The 24,235-nt window shown below is 46.8% G+C and overlaps 1 protein-coding gene across 1 annotated transcript in view; it reads left to right on the top strand.

The window, feature by feature from the left end:
- TMEM266 (transmembrane protein 266) overlaps positions 1-24,235 on the top strand; it is a 91,533-nt gene that overhangs the window by 45,925 nt on the left and 21,373 nt on the right. Inside the window, exon 8 of the mRNA XM_068537251.1 lies at positions 11,372-11,561. Coding sequence (XP_068393352.1) covers positions 11,372-11,561 — 190 coding nt within the window. The remainder of the gene's footprint in view (positions 1-11,371; positions 11,562-24,235) is intronic.

The following is a 24,235-nucleotide window of genomic DNA, read 5'->3' as shown; positions in this document are numbered from 1 at the left end:
AAATCGTGACTCTGTGGGAACTAACCACCCATTTCTCCACGTAAACCCATTTTACAGATAAGAAAATTGAGAAGTGGTGACTTGCCCAAGAGCACAGAGCTAAGAGAGGGCTTTTAGAGCCTGGAGTAGATCCAGGTGACCTATCTGTGAAACGTGTTCTTCCCCAGCCCACCTTGCTTCGGGTCATGTTCTATGACATTTTTCTACCCATGTCACTTCTCAGGGCTCGGTGAAAACATTGATCAGATTGTGCACCAGGGTGTCTTTAAACCACTGCCTGAGGACAACTCTTCTCTTGCAGGCACAAACCTGGCTGCCCTCAGCTGCCTCAATAGCATTTCCAAAGAGTCTCTTGCTGCTGCCCTCACTCCCACCCCACCCAACCCCATTCCAGGTCATCCTGTTCATCTTTGTCACAAACTCTTGCTGTCTCTGTCTCTCCCAGCTGGAATTCTTAGGGCTTAATGAAGCAATTTCCCAACTGAATTTGTACATGCTACCTAAGAAATTGAAATTTACCCCAAATTCCAATGAAATGTGTAGAATCTCAGTTTAAACGAAACACTCACTTTGCGTTCACCTTGCTCTCTTCCTGGCATGTATTTGTATAACTATTTGCCAACACTTCACTCATCTTAGCTCTTTTTAAAAATAAACTTTATTTTTTAGAACAGTTTTAGATTTATAGGAAAATTGTGATGACAGTACAGAGTTCCCATATACCCTGTACCCCCTTTCCCCATTATTAACATCTTACATTAGTATCATGCATTTGTTACAATTAATGAACCAATATTGATATGTTATTAACAAGGCCCACACATTGTTCAGATTTCCTTAGTTTTTATCGAATGTCCTTAATCTGTTCCAGGATCCCATCCAGAACACCACATGACATTGAGTCATCATGTCTCCTTGGGCTCCTCTTGGCTATAAAAGTTCCTCAGACTTTCCTTGTTTGTGATGGCCTTGACAGTTTTGAGGAGTTCTGGTCAGGTATTTTATAGGATGTCTCTCTGTTGGGATTTGACTGATGCTTTTCTCGTGATTAGATTGGAGTTCTGGGTTTTGGGGGGGGGGACAGAGGTCCCGTGCCATTCTCATCCCATCATATCAAAGGTACATACTGTCACTATGACATCACTGTGGATGTTGACGCTGAGGTAGTGTTTGTCAGGTCTCTCCGCTGTAAAGTGACTCTTTTTAAATTCCTCTTAGCTTTTTTAGAAAGCTTAAATTGCTTCTTACTGTGACCCTGTGGAGACTCTTGGGTGACATGCTTTGCCAGCTTCTTGCATGAATATCTTGCACATTTTATCTTCTGTGCCACATGGCATCTCATTCTTAGCACAGGCCACGCCCAAGGTGCCCCAGAACCCCCCTGTGTTATAGATGAGGGGCCCCTGGATTTGGCAGATGGAGGAATCTGAGGCCAGTTAGGAGATCAGGATGGCGCAGGGGTCTCTTACACCTCATTCTAGTCCTTTCCTCCCCCCGGATCACGCTGGCCTTCTGGTCTTCACAGGGAGACAGGATTCAGTGCTTCCCTCGTTCCCTCATCTCTCCTGCCTACTGGGCTCACCTCATCCTTAGCAGATTCCAGCCGGAAAGAGGAGCCCAGAGGGGCCAGGGTTGGGGCGGGGGGAGGGAGGGGGACCCTCTGTTGGTCAGTCTCACCTTTCCCAAGCCCTGGCTGACCTTCTGCAGCCTTCTTCCAGATGGCTCATTTCTGTGGTGGAAGCAGGTCGCCTCAGACCCCTGCATTCAACAGTCCTTCGGCTGGAAGGTCATTCCCTTTCACTTTTATTTTGCTCTGTATCTGGACTTTGTTCTCTGCCCGTCCAGCCAGAACTTTCTTAGGCGGAGAATTTTCATCTCTCTGGTACACAGATGGATTCCAGAGGTGGGGTGCTAGTTCCTGTCCTTCAGAGAGATGGTAGGAACTTTTTGTCTCTTTCTTTGTACTGGCTGCTTCAGAAATCAAAGCTGTTTTAGATGCAGTGGTTAAATCAATGCGATGATATATTCTTCCAGCTTGTCTTAAGAAACCACTTCTGAGGTTTTAGTACATCCCCTGCCCAGGACCTTGCTCTGATTCCAAAACACATTCTGAAGTCCCCATTGTACTTGCACTTTGCTCTACAAGCCTTGCAACAACTTTTGGTCCAAAATAATACGATCCAACTCAGCTCATGGTCGAAGTTTGTTTCTCTCCCCTGCTGGGCCCTGTGGGACCAGTTAAGTTCTTCTTCCTCAGCACCATCCACCCTGAGACCACTGGCAAAACACCCAGGGAGGTGGGGCTCAGTCTCAAGGGTGACTTGAGGCCCAGCAAGGAGGCCAGTGGAACTCTGTGAGCCCCTTAGGTCAGCCTTAGACCTGGGGCAGACGGTGGTCTCTGAAAGAAGAGTCCTGTGCGGGGGCAGCTTGGAGGGTGGAAAGCATCCTCTTACCGTGGGAATCAGCAAGTGGGATTCTAACCTCAGCTCCACCAACCCCTGGACCTCAGGATCCTCATTGGAAAAATGGAGGAAACAAGGCTTACGTCACAAGGATGCTGTGACTATCAGATTAATTCAAGTAATATATAAAGTCTGGCCCACTGGAGTCTCTCAGTAAATGTTAAAACAGAGAGAGAACAAAAATAATACTAAATCATTTATATAATGGTGACCATTTACAAATGCACTGCCGCGTGTTTTAGCTCATTTTGACTTTGATGGTCAAAGTTGGCAGGCTAGGTATTATTAATCCTTTTATAGATGGAAAGGCTGAGTCTGAGAGAGGCTGCTGCCTGCCCAATGTCTCACTGTTTGTCATGGGAGGAAGGGCTGGGGTGGAACTCAGAGTTCAGAAATACCAGAAATAGGGCATCTGTACAAGTCAGTGTTAGAATGAGTAACACAAGCTGCTCCATTAAACAAATCCAGACATCTCAGTGGCCGAACACAAGAGGAGCGCATTTGTCACCCACGCCGCAGCCCAGTGCAATTACTTTGGGGAGGGGGTAAAGGGACACTGTTCCACACAGTCACTCTGGTCTCCAGGCTCTTCCCATGTCATGGCTCCTTCTTATTCTAAGTGTTTGGAGTTTTCTCCCTTCAGCCAGGGGATTAAGAAAGGGAGGGTGGAGAATTGTGCATAGAAGATTTTTACTGGCTGGGCCTGAAAGTGGTGACATTGTTTCTGCCCCCATTTCGTGGGAGGACTCAGTTACACAGTCACACCTAAGGCACCAGATGCTGACAAAAGTAGTCTGAGTGCCCAGGGAGAAAGCAGTCACCTGCACCGTCACCTAACAGGCTCACGATGTTTCTACCTCCATTCCCCCCTTCCCACTAGCAGGAGGTACCATCACAATGATTAATCCTTCCTGGATGATGCAAGTCTCCCTGGCCTGTTTCCTGAAGAAACAGGACGATAACCTGGACCCTAAGCGATAGGCATTCCCGCTGGAGGCAGTTGGGGGGCGGCGTCCACTCCACTGTCCTTCGAGGGCCAGCAGCCCCTTCAGCAGGTCCAGAACAGCAGGAAAGGGGTTCTCTCCTGGCTCTGGGGGTGTCGCTTGATGCTGGCTCATTCCAGAGAGCCCCCTCTTTTCTTGCAGAGGCCACAAGCCCCCAGCTCAGCACAATAGTCTTTGTTACCCAGATTATTCAAGATCCCCACTGTGGGAAGTGAATTTTTTTTTTTTTAAACATGGGCAGTGATTTGTAAAACAGCCGATAGCTTTAATGACAAGCCTATTTAGCTGATAAAATTAGCCATCAGAGGAATAACTTATGTTATCCTTTTGCCATAATTTAAATTTATGGCCAACTACCAGTCATCTTCACAGTGGATGGAAAGGGGCCAAGGTCAAATTCAGCTTCACCCTGCTCCTAAATCATTAGTTTGCAACTGTCTCCTGAGTTTTATTGTTACCAACAATGGTGAAACTAATGGAAATAAACATTGGATGCCATCCCAATAGCAGATGGGTTTGAAGGCAGGGCAGTCTGTGCAGACAGCACTAATAGGATGGAAGAAAATTATTGCTATTGCATTAGATACCATCGAGCTTCTGGCCAAAGTGTGCATTGATCAGGCCAAGGCCCTGTCAGTTGTACTTCACAAACCAGACCATTAAAGGCAGAGATGGGCTGGGTGTGCCCACCCTGCCGCCCCCGGGGTCTGGCCCGGCCTGGGCATGCATTAAAAGCCCAGCCCAATGGAAGGGGCCTGACTCACTCCAGTAATTCATGCTGAGGGCTTCCCTGTGGATCCCAGCAGATCTGGTCAGGTTATCTGATTAGAAATACTTAGCTAATAATGTGCATTAAGAAGGGCTGTGACTGCACTTTCCTTCTTCCCAATCACAGGATGGTCTTTTTTCCCCCACTGGACCAGTTTGCCAGTGGAAAATTTGCTTCATTTTATCCTCAAAGCCACCGTGCACTTTCTCTCCCAGAGGCCCAGGCTCACGTGAGCCTGGAGAGCCTGAGTGCTATGGGTGTTTCTCCTTATCTGTGTTTGGCAGTTTGACTATAGGGTTTCTAGGGATTTTTGTATTTATCCTCCTTAGGGTTCTCTGAGTTTCTTGAATTTGTGGGTTGGTGTTTTTCATTAGATTTGCAAAGTTTTGGGCCATCATTTATTTATTGCTTCTGTCCCATCCTATCAGTCTCCTTCTGGAGCTCTAATTACATATGTTAGACCTTCTACTCATGCCTCACTTTTTCCTTATACCCTATCTGTTCCCCCATTCTCTCTCTTTTTTCTTTTTCTGGATGTAACTTTTTTTTTTTTTATAAATTATTTATTTTATTTTTGGCTGTGTTTGGGTCTCCGTTGCTGCGCGTGGGCTTTCTCTAGTTGCAGCGAGCGGGGGCTACTCTTCGTTGCGTTGTGCGGGCTTCTCATTGCAGTGGCTTCTCTTGTTGCAGAGCACGGGCTCTAGGCGCACGGGCTCTAGAGCGCAGGCTCAGTAGTTGTGGCGCACAGGCTTAGTTGCTCCGCAGCATGTGGGATCTTTCCGGACCAGGGATCGATCCCGTGTCCTCTGCATTGGCAGACAGATTCTTTTTTTTTTTTTTTTTTTTTTAAATGGATGACCACAACAAAAGCAACAATGATTGCAATTACCAAACACGAAAAACACTCATGCTATGTCATAATACTGACATTCAGTCCAGTAATCCTCCACTGTAACAGCTCCTTTACTTTGCAGTGAAAATTGATTTGTATATTCTTTGCCTCTGAGTCTTTGTGGGATTTTTTTTTTAATTCAAACAGAAAGTCACAAAAATTATAATCATCCTCATCAGTTCACTCAGTCCCATGTAATTAATTTTTTTTTCATCTTGATCTTTTGTTAGCATTTTTATGAGTTCATCAGTTTTTCATTAGAGTTCTGAAAATGCTTATTCATTCAGTTCAGCAGTACAGTCAGTTACCAGAAACCTGTACTTGTCAGAGTCTTTTCCATGAATTCCTTGAAGATGAAACCCTTTTATAGGAACATATTTGCAAGAGCATCACAGTACACCCAGAACTGTCTGTAAATGACAAAAGACTTAAAAATGACCACGGTTAAAGATTTGATGAAAGTTCATAATAATGCAATTGACAAGGAAATTTAGTTATTTCTGAGATATACATTTTAAAGTAATAACTAGAATTATGACTTATAACATTATACCAGAACATATAAGATTTTTAGAAATTTCATGTAATGTCTGAAACATTTATATTAACATATTTCCATACAAATAACCCAATGAAAGTTTAGTATTAGTTGTTTTGTTTGTTTGCTTTTTTATACTGCAGGTTCTTATTAGTCATCAGTTTTATACACATCAGTGTATACATGTCAATCCCAATCGCCCAATTCAGCACACCACCATCCCCACCCCACCGCAGTTTTCCCCCCTTGGTGTCCATATGGGCAGACAGATTCTTAACCACTGCACCACCAGGGAAATCCCTGGCTGTAACTTTTAATATTTTTCTATAGACCTATCCTCAAGTTCAACACCCCTGTCTTCTACTGTGTCCAGTCTGCTGTTAAACCCATCCAACTGAGTGCTCAATTTCAAATATTGTATTAAGGTCCTAAAAGTTTCATTTGATTCTTTTTATAGGTTCTATTTCTCCACTGAAATGCTACAACTATTTTGTCCATCTTTTCCCACACTTTTCTCTAACTGCTTTATGATTTGATAATCGATCACTTTTTCCTGCTTGTTTGCATGAATAGTAATTCTTATTGTGCGCTACGCATTGTTGATGCACTTTAGAGGTTCTGGGTTATGTTATCTTTCTCTAAAGAGTTGGCCCTCTGACAGTGGGGCATTTCCGTAGGAGCAGGGGATGGCCCTGAAGACAGCACCAGGAATTAACTGGCTCTTGCACTTTGTTCCCTCCCAGTTAGAGTTCCAGAGCCAGCACAGAGCTTGTTATAGGCCAGAATTCAGCTGCTCCGTTAGCCTCATTGAACACACAGTGAAACTGAGGCCCAAAGAGGAAAGGAGACTTACCAGAGTGAGGGAGGGGTGATGGGCCACGAGTTGAGGCTCCTCCTCCAGCCCTGGATTTTTCCCCACATGGGGGCCCTCCTGCTCTTTCCTGGCCCCCCGTTACCATCAAGCTCCCCCATGTTCTGTTTGAGCTGAGTCACTTCCATCTCTCCCATAAGGCTTCAAGTTCCCTGACACAGGGTCTGGGGGGCTGGAAGCCAGAGACATGGGTTCTGGGCCCAACTTTGCTCTGATGCACCATGTGGTCCTAGCCTGTACCCCACGCTGTCCCCCAGCACAAAAGCCTCCTGCCCATCAGGGGGCCTCAGTTCACCCATCTGACTGAAGAGGCCCTGCTCTCCTAGGACCCCTTGACCACCCTTCATCAACTGCGGAAGCACATGTGGCCATGTTCTGCATATGGGAATCAGGAACCAGGCTCTGAGGGTCCCAGCTAGAACATCCGGATGGTCCCCTGGGCTGTCACAGCCAGTGACCAGAGCTGAGAGCCATTTAGCCCATCTGTAGTGTCTCCGTAAGGAGTCAGCCGTTCCCTCTCAGGGCGAGGGATCAGAGCATCCAGCCACGCCACACCCTCTGGGTATGCACCTTGTAAAAATATGTCCCCAAAGCAGGTTGCCTTCTCCCTCACCCCCATTCTAGTCCATGCCCATGCTGACACTTGTACCTCCTAAATGGTCTTCATCTTCATCTCCACTGTCTCTACCCTAGCCCAAATTCTGGTCATCCCTGGCCTGCACTGCTGCAGCAGCCTCCCAGCTGGTATTCCCATGTCCGCCCTGGCTTACCCCCATCCAATTCATTCCCCGCTCAGCTATCAGCACCGTCCTCTCAAGATGCTCATCTGAATCACCACTCCTCCACCTCCACCACTCCACCCTTCTGTTCAGAAGATTTCAGTGGTATATTGTTGCTCTTTAAATAAGGGCTGAAGTCCTTATAGTGTCTTACCATGGCTACAAGGCTCTGCCTGGTGTGGCCCCTGCCGACCTCCCCCAACACCTCTTACCTCCCAGTCTCTGTCTCCCGGACACACCATGCCTCCTCTGCCACAAACGTCACCCAGAGCTAGCCCTTAGAACTCTCCTGGGACATTTGTTCCCTGCAGCGCAGCAGACAGTGCCTGGGCCACCCAGGACTCACTGTGAAGCTGGGAGAGGCAGTTTCATTCCAATACACATAACAGAATTTTAACGTTTCCCTCGCCGTGCTTTACCTGACTTCTCAGTGAATGAATGAATAAAGGAGTGAACAGGGGAACTACCATACACTAGGGTTCATATTTCTAGCCTAAAACTTAATGTACATGCCTATGTCTGCACATGTGGGCTTGGGGCTGGACAAGCCCTGGCCTCTGGCGTCTGGACTGAATTCCAGTGGGACACTCATGGGCAGCTCTGTATCAATTACAAGTTATCAATAATGCATCTGTTCAGAGTGGCCTAGGAGGCCATTAGCTAGGGCTGCCGGCCCTGATGAGCGGCCTTGGAGAAAGTGGGCTGGGTATGCCCATGGGAGGTTCAGATCAGCCTGGGCAGGAGGGGCTCCCAGCCCCAGCAGAGCTAAGGAGGGTTGCCTAATGGGCCCTACGTGACATCTGAGACCTTGCTGCGAGAAGGGTGGCTCGAGCCCTCTCCCCCTGCACAGAAGGCCATTCTATAATAAGCTAGCCTCGCTTTCTCACTTTCTGAGACCAGTGGCCCCATTCGAGTACTGGGTTGTTGAGATCCAGGTGTGAGCCTAGTCTGAGACCAGAGTTAGGGCCCAGTGTGTGATCAGGATGTGGTCTTAGTATGTGACTTGGGTCGGGACTCAATGTGTGACCAAGCTCGGGGCTCAGTGTTGGGGCCCAGGCTTTGCCTCAGCTTTGGGTTAAGGTTGGGGCCCAGTTTGTGGCTGGAGTTAGGGCTCAGCCTGAAACCACAGAAAAAAGCTGGGCTAAGCTGACTAGTTTCACACATTGATTTATTGATTCATTCAGCAGTATTTACCGAGTGCCTTCTGTGTACCAAGCAACAAAACAGGCAAGATCCCTGCTCCTACAGAGATTATATTCTATATTCTATTCTTATATAGATTATATTCTATATCCCTGCTCTTACAGAGGGGTGAGGGTGGCAGTGGTGTGCTGGAACTCTCACTGACTCGTGAGAGCCAGCTGTGCACATTTCTTCACAATTCTGCATGACATCATGTTGGTAGTTTGAAATTGGCCATGGTGGGAGTATTTATACCAGAGATTAGCATGTACTATAAATCAGGCCTCTTTTTTTCTATACCAGCACACTACTGCAGCTGAAGTGACCGACCACACGTTATTTATCTGATCTGTTTCCCCAAACTCCACCGAGACGATAGTAAAGAAAAGAATCATAAACATATAAGAATTAAGAAACTCTTTAAGTCCTGTCCATCAGGACAAAGAGGATACAGATTTCAGTGGATTTAGGGAAATGAAGAGTGATTTAGCAGAGTGGAGAATCTATAACTAAAGTGTCTAAAGAGGTGGATAGTGAGGGAAATGGGCTAATTCCCCCGTCAGTACCCTTGAGAGTTTGGGAGGAATGGGGTGAATGTGAAGCTGACCACAGGGGAGAGGGGTTGGCTAGAAGTCTGTACCCATAATATTTGAACCCTCCACATCCCCTCCCAAATTCTGCACAGCCAGGAGACCACACTCCCCCATCATACAAGATGCAAGAGGTTCGTCCTCTGCAAAAATTGAACCAGAGGGCTCTGCAGGTGGGCACTGGGTGAGGCAGAGGCCTGGGGAGAGGTGCAGGGCTGAAAATGAGGATTAGGTGAAAGTCGTTTCATCTAATGGCTGGACCCTCTGCCCCATTTCCCTGCCCTGCTCCCAGCACAGAGACAGCCAGAGGTGTGTCCTCAGGCAGGAGGCTGATGAACTCTGGGAAAACCTGAGTGTTCCCAGAGACAAAATTTGTGAACACTGACATTGGGAAGTGGCCCCGATGCCAGTTTGCTGCCTGGCCACCCTAGTGTTAGTGAATGCTTCAACTGTGTGTTTCACTTTGGTCAAAAGAAAAATAATAAAACATTAAAATAAAAATATCAGAAGGTGCTAAGTGCAATGTAGAGAATTCAAACAGAGTGATGTGATGGAGTGCCTGGGTGGCTGCCTTAGGTCAGGGGTCGGGGAAGGCCTCCAAGAGGGGGAGCCAGCCATGTGATATGGGACCAGAGGTCCCTGGGAAAGTGACCCTGAGACCAACACACAGTGTGTTTAAGGAATGATGAGAAGGCCTGTGTCACAGCGGGAGGTAAAGGGAGAAAGAATGAGATGAAGTGGACCAGGTAAGCAGAGCCAGAACATGCACCTGTTACGTAAGCCAAGGGTAAAAGTTTGGGTTTTCTCCCACCCGAGGTCTATGGACAAGGGGGTGACATGATCTGATCTAGGTTTACGAGAATCCCACTTACCCCTGTTGGCGAATGGATGGTAGAGGGCTGTAAGGCTGCAGTCATCCAGGTGAGAGCTGGCAGTGGAGGTGGAGGGAGGTGGGCAGGCTTGGGGTAGCACTTAGGGAGCTGGACTTGAGGGCAGATTGGATGGCAAGGATAAGGGAAAGTGCGGAGGCAAGGGAGGAGATTGCATTTTTTAAGATACAGCTAAAATGAGATGAAAACACCTGAGGAGCAGGTGTGGGGATAGAGTGAAGAGTCCTGTTTAGGTTGAGTTTGTGACACGTGTGACCCAATTCTGTGTTGCTGTCAGGTAGGCAGTTGGAGGTGTGATCTGACATTGCAGGGAGGGGCCAGGGCTGGAGATTGGGATCATGGGCAAGTAGGTAATCTCCTAGGTAGGGAGCTCAGGCCCGGAGACTCCCTGGGACTCCTCCACCCGCCTCCCTGCTTCAGGCCTTTGGGGGTTTGACTGGAGGTTGTGGGGTTATGCAAAAGCAGTGCAATGTGTGTTTGGAACACTAGGTGGCAGTGAAAGATCTCCTTCCTCCTGAGCCCACAGCCAGGCCCTTCAGTGTCAGACCCAAACTTTGCCTTCACCCAGATGGCCCAGGGAGGCCCCAGAGTGTGAACAGCCGTCTCAGCCACAAACTCAAGAGGCATCTGGAAGCCTCTCTAGGAAACCTTCCCCAACAACAACAAAAAATGAAACCAAAATAAAAATGTGTGCAGCTTTTTACAAAGCCTTTATGAAGCCCTCAAGTCCTCAGAGAGCTCTGTGGAGTGATAACCCCTATTTTACAGATAAGGAAACCAAGGACACATGGCAGTAAGCCACAGGGTTGGAACTAGACTCCAGTCTAGTCTGGCCAGCCCTCGGAACACCTCCTAGAAGAGGGGATATGGGCGTTGCTGGAAGACAGATGGGTCAGGCACAGCCCAGTAAGCCACGATGGGCTCCCACCGGCTAGTTACACTGACCCTGGATATTGCAGGGTTTCCCGTCTTCCACTAATCATCAGTGTGGGACACCAGAATAAGGCTCTTGGGTGGCACGTTTAGGCAACTAACTAGAACGAATCCCGTTCCCTGAGTCCTCTTCTACCGATGCTCTTCCCGAAAACCACGGCTGTGCTTCCTCTCTCGGCCATCTTGTCTTCACTATGGGGCCAGACTACACAGTATCCGAGGTGAGACACAGGAACATGTTTCTTATTACTCGGAAAAGGCTCCAGAAACGTCAGAGACTCTTGCGACTAGTGTCGTTGTGAGATTTGTAAGGAACACCCCCTCCAGCCTTTGGATGCTCAGCCCATTCCAACCCCGCTCCCCCAAGAGCAAAGCGCCCAGATGTTGGGCTCGGGCCGGGTCCATGCCCCGCACCCCGCCCCTGCGCTGCCCACCACCCACCGCCCCGCTCTTTCTTGCAGTTTGAGATCCGGCAGCTGCGGGCGCACCTGGCGCAGCAGGACTTGGACCTGGCGGCCGAGCGCGAGGCGGCGCTGCAGGCCCCTCACGTGCTCAGCCAGCCGCGCAGCCGCTACAAGGTGGTGGAGGCCGGCACGTGGGCCGAGGAGACCGCGGACGAGAGCGTCGTGGAGGAGCTGCAGCCCGCGCAAGGTGAGCCCGCCCGCGGCCTCCCCAGTCCCGTCGTGGGGAGCCCCGTCCCCACCCCCGCCCTAGGGCTCTGTGCACAGCTTCCCGGAGTTGGAGCACGCCTCCTGGCAGGACTGTGCCCCCATCTCGGCCCACGATTGTGGCAGTGGCGGTGGTGGTGACCCTCAGATCAGTGCCCCCGGGACTACCTTTCTGAGCATCGGAGAAAGCGTTCAGGTAAGCTCCCTTGACCCGACCTCGACATGATCTCAGTGGCGTGTGCTCATTTCATGCCTGTGGGCCACTGGCTGCTTCGCGTGCACTATTTCCCCAGTCCTCGTGGTAACCGCCTGCAGGAGGCTTGACTTTCCTACTTTATGGATGAAGGAAGTGCGACCCAGAGAAGTTGTCCAAAGGTGCCTCACTAATAAATGGCAGAGCTAGGCTTCCAGCCAGATGCCTAGGACTTTCCTACTGGACTGCCCAGCCCACTAAGGCCCAGATAGTAGGTCCAGGCCTGGGGCCCAGAACAACCCAGAACCTATGCTTTGGGGATGGTAGTAAATTGATGGGCAGGTGATGTTGGTGGAGATGGGAGTGCCGGCCATACCCTAGGGCAGAATACGCTGTAGAAGACCAGCTGTGTCACCTTGTAGAGGGGAAATAACCTTTCTGGGTCTTGGTTTTACTAGCTGTCAAATGGGAACAATGCTGAGCTTTCCTCACAGGGTTGTTGTGAGGCTCCAGGAAGCAGGTGAAAGTGGCTTCCAGAATTGCAAAGTAGTCCTGCAAATGTCAGGTGGTATTATTTCGTGATTGGGGGTGAAAATACCCTCACCTGGTGATGCAGCTGTGTCCGGTTTGGGCCTTTGAGAGGTTTGGAGAGACTGTGTTCTCATGGGCTCAGGCCAGGAATCAGCCTCGGCTCAGGGGGCACAGCAGGGGGAGATCTGTGGTCTTGCTGGAGCCCCCGGGGAATCCTGGGAGCCTGAACATGAACGCTCATGTCTGAGTCCTCCCTGCCCCAACTTGCACCTGAAAATGTTATCACTAAAATGATGGTTAAGGGATTTCTTCACTTTACCAAGATATTTTTAAAAGTATCGTTGTCCCCTAATAATTCGGAATACATTTTTGGGTCCACATTTTTTACCTAAAGGTAAGGGAACTAAGATTCATCAAACTCCTCCAAGAGAAGCTTTTTACAGTGTGATTTCATTTCATCCTCACACCTCCTTTCTCTGATATGGAGGAGGAAACTCAGACCCAAAGAGGTCGAGAGAATTTCATGGGGTCACACAAAAGAAATGGAGGTGCTGGGCTTGGAACCGGGGGAGGCTGTGGGATCCTAAACTCCAGCTTGATCTGGAGCCCACTTTGCCTTGGCGTGCTGTGTGCTCCCTGCCAGGGCAGCGGCAGCCAGGTAGGGCTGGGCAGGTTGGGCAGCAGGAAGCCAGAGCTCCAGACTCTGCCACTCCCCGACTCTGTGACTTGGGGCTTCAGTGTTCCCTTCTGCAAAGTGGACTCATCACTCCAGCTCTGTCTGCCTTACAGGAAGTCTGGGGAACTGATGGATGTGAGAAAGCTCTGTAGGCTGTAAGGCACTGTGAACAGGTTTTGGGGAGCGGGGTGATTGCTATTATGATCTTTTGAGAGCCCTTCCAACCTTAGAGCTATAGAATTTGGAGGCTAGGAAGGACTTCTGAGTCCAGCTCTTCAGCTGATATGCTAATCCCATCTATTACGCCTGCCAAGAGTTTTACCTTCCTCTAAGAATAGGTACCCCGAACCTCCCAGAGAAGCCCGTGCCAACCCAACATCAAATGGCTCTGCCTGTTAGAAAATTCTTCCTCAGGCTGTGCTGAGGTCCGCCCCCGGCACCCACCTCTCCCACATGGACGAAGCTTTTATATATAGGCCTGGTGGGTGCCCTCCCAGCTGAGATATCCTTTCGGAGACTGGCCTCTGAGTGTTTTCTCCTCCAGAGGCTGTCACCTGCACTCCCACAACCAGTCCTCAGGGGACAAGCTCTCCAAGTTCTTGCTGTCCTGCCCCTCCCTGAGCATTCCAGTGTTTCAGTCACACAGTTCTTGGGGAACTGCAAGACCAGGGCAGAGTGTCGAGGGGCCACCCCTGCTTTTTTTCTGGACCCAAGACCCCTGTGACAAGGCCAGAAAGCTCCTGAGCCTTGTGGTGGCTGCCTGGCCTGAGCTCTCAGGTGACCCAGGCCCACATGGCTCTGTCGAGCCCCATGTCCCTGCAGCCCATCCTTGGGCAGCGTGCTTTCTGTACCCCCTGTGTGGATTTTGACATTCATTTGTGTTCAGCTGTAGCTTGTTTGATTCCTGCCTTTACTCCGGGTTTCTAGGACTTTGTAGATCCTGACTCATCACCAATTCCTTCCGGTTTTACTGCCTACATATATCGTGAAACATTCCCCTTTTCCGTCTGCTTTGTTCAGCCTTCCTTATCTCTGGACCTTGCCTGGCTCCCTGACCTCAGCTTTGCCCTCATAGGTGCCCTCTTCAGTCCTTGTCCCCCCTACACACACACAGTCATCTTTCGTAAATCCTTCATGTCACTCCCTGAGTTAACACCTTGGCTGGTATCTGCTAGGGCTGCCGAAACAAAGTACTGCAAGCTGGGTGTCTTAAACAACAGAAGTTTACTGTCTCACAGTTCTGGAGGCTGGAAGTCTGAGATCAAGGTCTTGGTAGGGTTGGTTCCTTCTGAGGTCTGTGAGGGAGCATCTGTTTCAGGCCTCTCCCCCGGCTTCTGGTGCTTTGCTGGTAATCCTTGGCATTCCTTAGCTTGCAGAAGCATCACTCTGACCTCTGCCTTCTCTTCACATGGTGTTCTCCCTCAGTGTGTGTCTGTGTCCAAATTTCCCTTAGTCATGTTGGGTCTGGGGCCCACCCTACTCCAGTATGATCTCATCTTTTTTTTTTTTTTTTTTAATACATTTATTTATTTATTTATTTTTGGCTGCATTGGGTCTTCGTTGCTGCGTGCAGGCTTTCTCTAGTTGTGGCGAGCGGGGGCTACTCTTCCTTGCGGTGCGCGGGCTTCTCATTGCGGTGGCTTCTCTTGTTGGGGAGCACAGGCTCTAGGCGTGCGGGCTTCAGTAATTGTGGCTCGTGGGCTCTAGGGCACAGGCTCGGTAGTTGTGGCACACGGGCTTAGTTGCTCCGCAGCATGTGGGATCTCCCCGGACCAGGGCTCGAACCCGTGTCCCCTGCATTGGCAGGCGGATTCTTAACCACTGCGCCACCAGGGAAGTCCAGCCTCATCTTAACTAATTATATCTGCAACAATCACATTTCCAAATTAGGAAATCACAGTCTGAGGTACTGGGGGTTAGGATTTCAACATATGACTTTGAGGGGGAGGACACAATGACTCAACTCATAACAGGTGGCATATAAAACCCTTGATGGTCTTGTCCCAGGCTGGCCACCGCCCCCCCCCGACCCCCGCCATCTCATCTCCTTCCAGTCTGCACTCTGTCTTCACTTTCACTCTAGCCGAGTGAAACATCTTTGCCTTTGGGAAGTGTTCTGCGCAGTAGTAAGTCTCTGAGCCTTTCCACATGTTGTTCACTGGCAGGACAGGCCTGCCTGCCAAACTTCTTTTCATCCTTAAAACCTGTCTCAGAGTGAGCTCCCAGTCACCACGCCCTTCTCTTGAGACCTTATACGAACTCCCGCTAGGCCCCGAGTGTGCCAGGTCACTCCCACACTTTATCTTCGGGGCCCACTGCGCCTGGCCCTCAGCAGGCTCCCCTTAAAGTCCGTTGCATGGAATGTAATCTGCAAGCCCATAACTGATCGAAGAACACAATAAGGCTTGTGGACATCACTTGTTTCCCTGTGGGTCCTGCAGTCCTGGGTTTTCTCTCGGAGCTCAGGGGGCATCTGGCAACAGCCCGCTCCAAAAACCACACTCTTGGCTTTCACCTCCCCATGCTGGTGCTTGTGGAATCCAGAATAAAAGAATATAACAAAACTATAAGAATATAAGAATCTTCTTTTTGAAAGTTCTCCTGGAAGTCAGTGGCAACTGTTGCCCACTTGGTCTTGCTTTCCAAGGATGGAAGGAGCAGGTTTACAGTCTCCTGGTCCCTCACAGGCCCTTCCTCCTGATGGAGCAGAGTGAGCTGGGCGAGCCGCTTCCTCGCTCTCCCTAGTGGTCAGCCTCCTCGCTCTGCCCATGGCAGCTGCTCGCCTGGTGCTTGAGCCCGCCCGGTGCTGTTCTGTCTTCCGCTGAGCCCACCTTGAAACACCTGAGCTCAGCTGAGCACCTCCAGTACAGCCACACATTCTGCAGCACCTCTCTGTCTCTCTCATCAGGAGACTGAGCTCTTGAGATAACAGCGTGGCCGTTGCTATCCCCCGGCCAATGACCTCCAGACCCTGGACGCTGGATGCCACATTTGGATTCACAGGGAGTCAAGATCTGGGGTCAGAGAGTCTGCAAACAAACCAAGCCTTTAAAATAATCCCACACATTCTAGTGCGATGAAGCTTTGAGCGCCTGCCTCTCCACCCTGTTCCTCCTCTCTCTGCAGTCCCCATAGTGAGCAACTTCCAGGAGGACGTGGAGGGACACAGAATAAGAAGGGAGAAAGTGACTGGCTGCATGTGCCAGCTAGGGTGTTATGGGGTCTGTGCTGACCCTCCCGGAAACTAGAGGCGTGTCTGAACGAGGCACTCAGGCCTCCCATAGAGATGGCAAACATGCACCCCTGGGAGCAGTCGCAAATGCCCTTCCCATCTAGCCCCGGAATCCCACCCCTGCTCTCCTTTATCTCCTCTGTGACACCCCCTACCTCCCAGCTCTCTAGATACACACCTGCCTGCCCCAGCCCACTCAGTAGAGCACAGCGCATTCCTGGTCTGCCACTTGATGGCCAACCCCCAGAGCTGTCAATAGAAAAGGCAGTGCCTCTGAGGCAGAGGGCAGAAGCCTGGGGGGCTAGCAAGTGGCACGCATGATTCACAGCCTCAGATGGGCCAGGGAGACAGGGCACCCCAGCTGATCTCTCTTTGACCAGGAGCTGTGTCCAGGGAGGGATTTCCATGACATTAGAAATTATGGCTAGACAAGCTAGGGGCGCTCTGGGCCACGCTGGAGATGGAGAAAGGTCAGCGTTCATTGCTCACCATGACCTTCAGGCCAGCGAGGGCCCTGAGGCTCACCATATCACACTAGTACACAGACCATCTGGGGATTAACCTGCAGACAACAGCGATAAGTCTCAGGACCCTCGGGAGAGGGCCTTGCTCCAGGGGGGATGGCAGCCCTGGAGGGCGGGAGTGCCAGCCTCAGCCCGGGCAGGAGAAGTGGCTCCTGCAGTCTCAACAGTTGCCAGCGGGTCACAGTCAGACTAATGCTGACCAGCTTCTGTTTAAACTTGCTCCAGCACAAATCATTTTTAAAACCCAGGTGGCAAAGTTGCAGGCTTTGGGGCCTGCCAAGTTCACAGTGCCTCTGTGTAGTCATTAATACTTCCCTCCCAAATTTATTAGTCTTGAAGCTCACCCATAACTGATGAATTACAGCCCCTGGTGGGAGTGCCGCAGCTTTCACCATATATCACAGTGAGCCTCGGCGTCCCCCCATGCTGCACCAGCGCTCAGAGAAACCCCCCCAGAGGTGCACCAGGCCCGCAGAGCTGGCACCAGTGTTTAACCTTGGGAGAGGAGGGGCCTGTGTGCCAATGGAGGCAAGCTGGGGTTTCTGCCATCACTGGCCTCCTGATGTGTGTGCCTGATGGGGGGCATTGGGGACCCCGGGGAGCCCCAGAGCTGTAGAACTAGAACTGGGCAGCGAGGCAGCTGACAGGGCAGAGCTGGTGTGGGTGGTACTGAGGGAAGGACATGGGTTTAAGACTCAGGGCTGGGTTTGAATCTCAACTTGGCCTTGAACAAGTTACTTAAACTCTCTGAGCAGGACTGGCTTTATGGTGGAGTGACCCATGCAGTCACCGAGGGCCTCAAACTTGGTTCAATGCTCTGCTGTCACTCTCTTGAAATTCTTAATGCTTTTTTTCTTTCAGTGAGGTATAATTGACATATATAATTGACATATTAGTTTCAGGTATACTAGGTAATAATTGGATATTTGTATATACTGCAGAGTCACAGTAAGCCTGGTTAACATCCATCACTATACATAGTTACAGAATTTTATTTCTTGTGATGAGAACTTTTAAGATTTATTCTCTTAGCAACTTTCAAATATAAAATACAATATTAACTATAGTGACCATGCTGTATCATATCCCCATGACATTTATTTTATAACCAGAAGTTTGTACCTTTTGACCTCTTTCACCCACCCATTTCATCCACCGCCCAGCCCGTGCCTCTGGGAACCACCAATCAGTCCTCTGTATCTGTTTCTTTTTAGCTTTGTTCTGTTTTTATTTTCTATTTTATTTTTTTTTAACATCTTTATTGGAGTATAATTGCTTTACAATGGTGTGTTAGTTTCTGCTTTATGACAAAGTGAATCCGCTATATGTATACATATATCCCCATATCCCCTCCCTCTTACGTCTCCCTCCCACCCTCCCTATCGCACCCCTCTAGGTGGTCACAAAGCACCGAGCTGATCTCCCTGTGCTATGCGGCTGCTTCCCACTAGCTATCTATTTTACATTTGGTAGTTTATATATGTCCATGCCACTCTCTCACTTCATCCCAGCTTACCCTTCCCCCTCCCCCTGTCCTCAAGTCCATTCTCTACGTCTGCATCTTTATTCCTTTCCTGCCCATAGGTTCGTGAGAACTTTTTTTTTTTTTTTTTAGATTCCATATATATGTATTAGCATATGGTATTTGTTTTTCTCTTTCTGACTTACTTCACTCTGTATGAAAGTCTCTAGGTCCATCCACCTCACTACAAATAATCGTTTCTTTTTATGGCTGAGTAATATTCCATTGTATATATGTGCCACATCTTCTTTATCCATTCATCTGTCGATGGACACTTAGGTTGCTTCCATGTCCTGGCTATTGTAAATAGAGCTGCAATGAACATTGTGGTACATGACTCTTTTTGAATTATGGTTTTCTTAGGGTATATGCCCAGTAGTGGGATTGTTGGGTCGTATGGTAGTTCTAGTTTTAGTTTTTTAAGGAACCTCCATACTGTTCTCCATAGTGGCTGTATCAATTTACATTCCCACCAGCAGTGCAAGAGGGTTCCCTTTTCTCCACACCCTCTCCAGCATTTATTGTTTGTAGATTTTTTGATGATGGCCATTCTGACTGGTGTGAGGTGATACCTCATTGTAGTTTTGATTTGCATTTCTCTAATGATTAGTGATGTTGAGCATCCTTTCATCTGTTTGGTGGCAATCTGTATATCTTCTTTGGAGAAATGTCTATTTAGGTCTTCTGCCCATTTTTGGATTGGGTTGTTTGTTTTTTGATATTGTGCTGCATGAGCTACTTGTATATTTTGGAGATGAATCCTTTGTCAGTTGCTTTGTTTGCAAATATTTTCTCCCATTCTGAGGGTTGTCTTTTGGTCTTGTTTATGGTTTCCTTTGCTGTGCAAAAGCTTTTAAGTTTCATGAGGTCCCATTTGTTTATTTTTGTTTTTATTTCCATTTCTCTAGGAGGTGGGTCAAAAAGGATCTTGCTGTGATTTATGTCATAGAGTGTTCTGCCTATGTTTTCCTCTAAGAGTTTTATAGTGTCTGACCTTATATTTAGGTCTTTAATCCATTTTGAGTTTGTTTTTGTATACAGTGTTAAGGAGTATTCTAATTTCATTCTTTTACATGTAGCTGTCCAGTTTTCCCAGCACCACTTATTGAAGAGGCTGTCTTTTCTCCATTGTATATTCTTGCCTCCTTTATCAAAGATAAGGTGACCATATGTGTGTGGGTTTATCTCTGGGCTTTCTATCCTGTTCCACTGATCTATATTTCTGTTTTTGTGCCAGTACCATACTTTTTTGATTACTGTAGCTTTGTAGTACAGTCTGAAGTCCAGGAGCCTGATTCCTCCAGCTCCGTTTTTCTTTCTCAAGATTGCTTTGGCTATTCAGGGTCTTTTGTGTTTCCATACAAATTGTGAAATTTTTTGTTCTACTTCTGTGGAAAATGCCATTGGTAGTTTGACAGGGGTTGCATTGAATCTGTAGATTGCTTTGCGTAGTATAGTCATTTTCACAATGTTGAGTCTTCCAGTCCAAGAACATGGTATATCTCTCCATCTGTTTGTATCATCTTTAATTACTTTCATCAGTGTCTTAAAGTTTTCTGCATACAGGTCTTTTGTCTCCTTAGGTAGGTTTATTCCTAGGTACTTTATTCTTTTTGTTGCAGTGGTAAATGGGAGTGTTTCCTTAATTTCTCTTTCAGATTTTTCATCGTTAGTGTATAGGAATGCAAGAGATTTCTGTGCATTAATTTTGTATCCTGCTACTCTACCAAATTCAATGATTAGCTCTAGTAGTTTTCTGATAGCATCTTTAGGATTCTCTATGTATAGTATCATGTCATCTGCAAACAGTGACAGTTTTACTTCTTCTTTTCCAATTTGTATTCCTTTTATGTCTTTTTCTTCTCTGATTGCTGTGGCTAAAACTTCCAAAACTATGTTGAATAATAGTGGTGAGGGTGGGCAACCTTGTCTTTTTCCTTATCTTAGTGGAAGTGGTTTCAATTTTTCACCATTGAGAACAATGTTTGCTGTGGGTTTTTCATATATGGCCTTTATTATGTGGCGGTACGTTCCCTCTTTGCCTACTTTCTGGTGGGTTTTTATCATAAATTGGTATTGAATTTTGTCAAAAGCTTTTTCTGCATTTATTGAGATTATCATATGGTTTTTATCCTTCAGTTTGTTAGTATGGTGTATGACATTGATTGATTTGTGTATACTGAAGAATCCTTGCATTCCTGGGATAAACCCCACTTGATCATGGCGTATGATCCTTTTAATGTGCTGTTAGATTCTGTTTGCTAGTATCTTGTTGAGGAATTTTGCATCTATGTTCATCAGTGATATTGCCTGTAGTTTTCTTTTTTTGTGACGTCTTTGTCTGGTTTTGGTATCAGGGTGATGGTGTCCTCGTAGAATGAGTTTGAGAGTGTTCCTCCCTCTGCTATATTTTGGAAGAGTTTGAGGATAGGTGTTAGCTCTTCTCTAAATGTTTGATAGAATTCGCCTGTGAAGCCATCTGGTCCTGGGCTTTTGTTTCTTGGAAGATTTTTAATCACAGTTTCAATTTCATTGCTTGTGATTGGTCTGTTTATATTTTCGATTTCTTCCTGGTTCAGTCTCAGAAGGTTTTGCTTTTCTAAGAATTTATCCATTTTTTCCAGGTTGTCCATTTTATTGGCATATAGTTGCTTGTAGTAATCTCTCATGATCCTTTGTATTTCTGCAGTGTCAGTTGTTATGTCTCCTTTTTCATTTCTAATACTGTTGATTTGAGTCTTCTGCCTTTTTTTCTTGATAACTCTAGCTAATGTTTTATCAATTTTGTTATCATCTCAAAGAACCAGCTTTTAGTTTTATTGATCTTTGCTATCATTTCCTTCATTTCTTTTTCATTTCTTTTTTATTGGATTTTTATGATTTCTTCTTTCTGCTAACTTTGCAGGTTTTTTTGTTCTTCTTTCTCTAATTGCTTTAGGTGTAAGATTAGGTTGTTTATTTGAGATTTTTCTTGTTTCTTGAGGTAGGATTGTATTGCTATAAACTTCCCTCTTAGAACTGCTTTTGCTGCATCCCATAGGTTTTGGGTCGTCGTGTTTTCATTGTCATTTGTTTCTAAGTATTTTTTGATTTCCTCTTTGATTTCTTCAGTGATCTCTTGGTTATTTAGTAGTGTATTGTATAGCCTCCATGTGTTTGTATTTTTTACAAAAATTTTCCTGTAATTGATATCTAGTCTCATAGTGTTGTGGTCGGAAAGGATACTTGATACGATTTCAATTTTCTTAAATTTACCGAGGCTTGATTTGTGACCCAAGATATGATCTATCCTGGAAGAATGTTCCTTGAGCACTTGAGAAGAAAGTGTATTCTCTTGTTTTTAGATGGAATGTCCTATAAATATCAATTAAGTCCATCTTGTTTAATGTGTCATTTAAAGCTTGTGTTTCCTTATTTATTTTCATTTTGGATGATCTGTCGATTGGTGAAACTGGGGTGTTAAAGTCCCCTACTATGATTGTGTTACTGTCAATTTCCCCTTTTATGGCTGTTAGTATTTGCCTTATGAATTGAGGGGCTCCTATGTTGGGTGCATAAATATTTACAATTGTTATATCTTCTTCTTAGATTGATCTCTTGATCATTATGTAGTGTCCTTCTTTGTCTCTTGTAATAGTCTTTATTTTATTTTAATGTCTATTTTGTCTGATATGAGAATTGCTACTCCAGCTTTCTTTTGATATCCATTTGTATGGAATATCTTTGTCCATCCCCTCTCTTCAGTCTGTATGTGTCTCTGAGTCTGAAGTGGGTCTCTTGTAGACAGCATATATATGGGTCTTGTTTTTGTATCCATTCAGCCAGTCTATGTCTTTTGGTTGGAGCTTTTAATCCATTTACATTTAAGGTACTTATCGATATGTATGTTCCTATGACCATTTTCTTAATTGTTTTGGGTTTGTTTTTGTAGGTCTTTTCCTCCTCTTGTGCTTCCTGTCTAGAGAAGTTCCTTTAGCATTTGTTTTAAAGCTGGTTTGGTGGTGCTGAATTCTCTTAGCTCTTGCTTGTCTGTAAAGTTTTTAATTTCTCCATTGAATCTGAATGAGATCCTTGCTGGGTAGAGTAATCTTGGTTGTAGGTTTTTCCCTTTCATCACTTTAAATATGTCCTGCCACTCCCTTCTGGCTTGAAGAGTTTCTGCTGAAAGATCAGCTATTAACCTTATGGGGATTCCCTTCTATGTTATTTGTTGCTTTTCCCTTGCTGCTTTTAATATTTTTTCTTTGTACTTAATTTTTGATAGTTTGATTAATATGTGTCTTGGCATGTTTCTCCTTGGATATATCCTGTATGGGACTCTCTGTGCTTCCTGGACTTGATTGACTATTTGCTTTCCCATATTAGGGAAGTTTTCAACTATATGCTCTTGAAGTATTTTCTCAATCCCTTTCTTTTTCTCTTCTTCTGGGACCTCTATAATTCGAATGTTGGTGCGTTTAATGTTGTCCCAGAGGTCTCTGAGACTGTCGTCAATTCTTTTCATTCTTTTTTCTTTACTCTGCTCTGCAGTAGTTATTTCCACTATTTTATCTTCCAGGTCACTTATCTGTTCTTCTGCCTCCATTATTCTGCTATTGATTCCTTCTAGGGAATTTAAAATTTCATTTATTGTGTGGTTCATCATTGTTTTTTTGCTCTTTAGTTCTTCTAGGTCCTTGTTAAATGTTTCTTATATTGTCTCCATCCTGTTTCCAAGATTTTGGATCATCTTTACTATCATTACTCTGAATTCTTTTTCAGGTAGACTGCCTATTTCCTCTTCATTTGTTTGGTCTAGTGGGTTTTTACCTTGCTCCTTCATCTGCTGCATATTTCTCTGTCTTCTCATTTTGCTTAACTTACTGTGTTTGGGGTCTCCTTTTTGAAGGCTGCAAGTTTGTAGTTCCTGTTGTTTTTGGTGTCTGCCCCCAGTGGGTAAGGTTGGTTCAGTGGGTTGTGTAGGCTTCCTGGTGGAGGGGACTGGTGCCTGTGTTCTGGTGGATGAGGCTGGATCTTGTCTTTCTGGTGGGTAGGACTGCATCCAGTGATGTGTTTTGGGGTATCTGTGAACTTATTATGATTTTAGGCAGCCTCTCTGCTAATGATGGGGTTGTGTTCCTGTCTTGCTTATTGTTTGGCATGGGGTGGCCAGCACTGGAGCTTGCTGGTCGTTGAGTGGAGCTGGGTCTTAGCGTTGAGACGGAGATATCTGGGAGAGATCTCACTGATTGATATTACGTGGGACCGGGAGGTCTCTGGTGATCTAATGTCCTGAACTTGGCTCTCCCACCTCAGAGGCTCAGGCCTGACACCCGGCCAGAGCACCAAGACCCTGTGAGCCACACGGCTCAGAAGAGAAGGGAGAAAAAAACGAAAGGAAGAAAAATTTAAAAATTAAAATAAATAAAGTTATTAAAATAAAAAAAAATTTTAAAGTAATAAAAAAAAGAGAGCAACCAAACCAATAAACAAATCCACCAGTGATAACAAGTGATAAAAACTATACTAAGATAAACATAAAAATCAGTTAGTAGTCTGTCACATACAGCAAATCCTAAGTCTACAGTTGCTCCCAAAGTCCACCGCCTCAATTTTGGGATGATTCTTTGTCTATTCAGGTATTCCACAGATGCAGGGTACATCAAGTTGATTGTGGAGATTTAATCCGCTGCTCCTGAGGCTGCACGGAGAAATTTCCATTTCTCTTCTTTGTTTGCACAGCTCCTGGGGTTCAGCTTTGGATTTGGCCCTGCCTCTGTATGTAGGTCGCCCTCTGGTGTTTGTTCTTCGCCCAGACAGGAGGGGGTTAAAGGAACGGCTGATTAGGGGGCTCTGGCTCACTCAGGCTGGGTGGAGGGAGGGGTTCAGAATGTGAGCTGAGCCTGTGGCCGCAGAGGCTGGTGTGACATTGCAATGGCCTGGGGCGTGCCATGTGTCCTCCTGGGGAAGTTGTCCCTGGATCACGGGACCCTGGCAGTG

This window comes from Eschrichtius robustus, chromosome 1 (assembly GCF_028021215.1).
Source record: "Eschrichtius robustus isolate mEscRob2 chromosome 1, mEscRob2.pri, whole genome shotgun sequence".
Taxonomy (NCBI): Eukaryota; Metazoa; Chordata; class Mammalia; order Artiodactyla; family Eschrichtiidae; genus Eschrichtius; species Eschrichtius robustus.
This window is presented reverse-complemented; position numbering and strand designations above follow the sequence as displayed.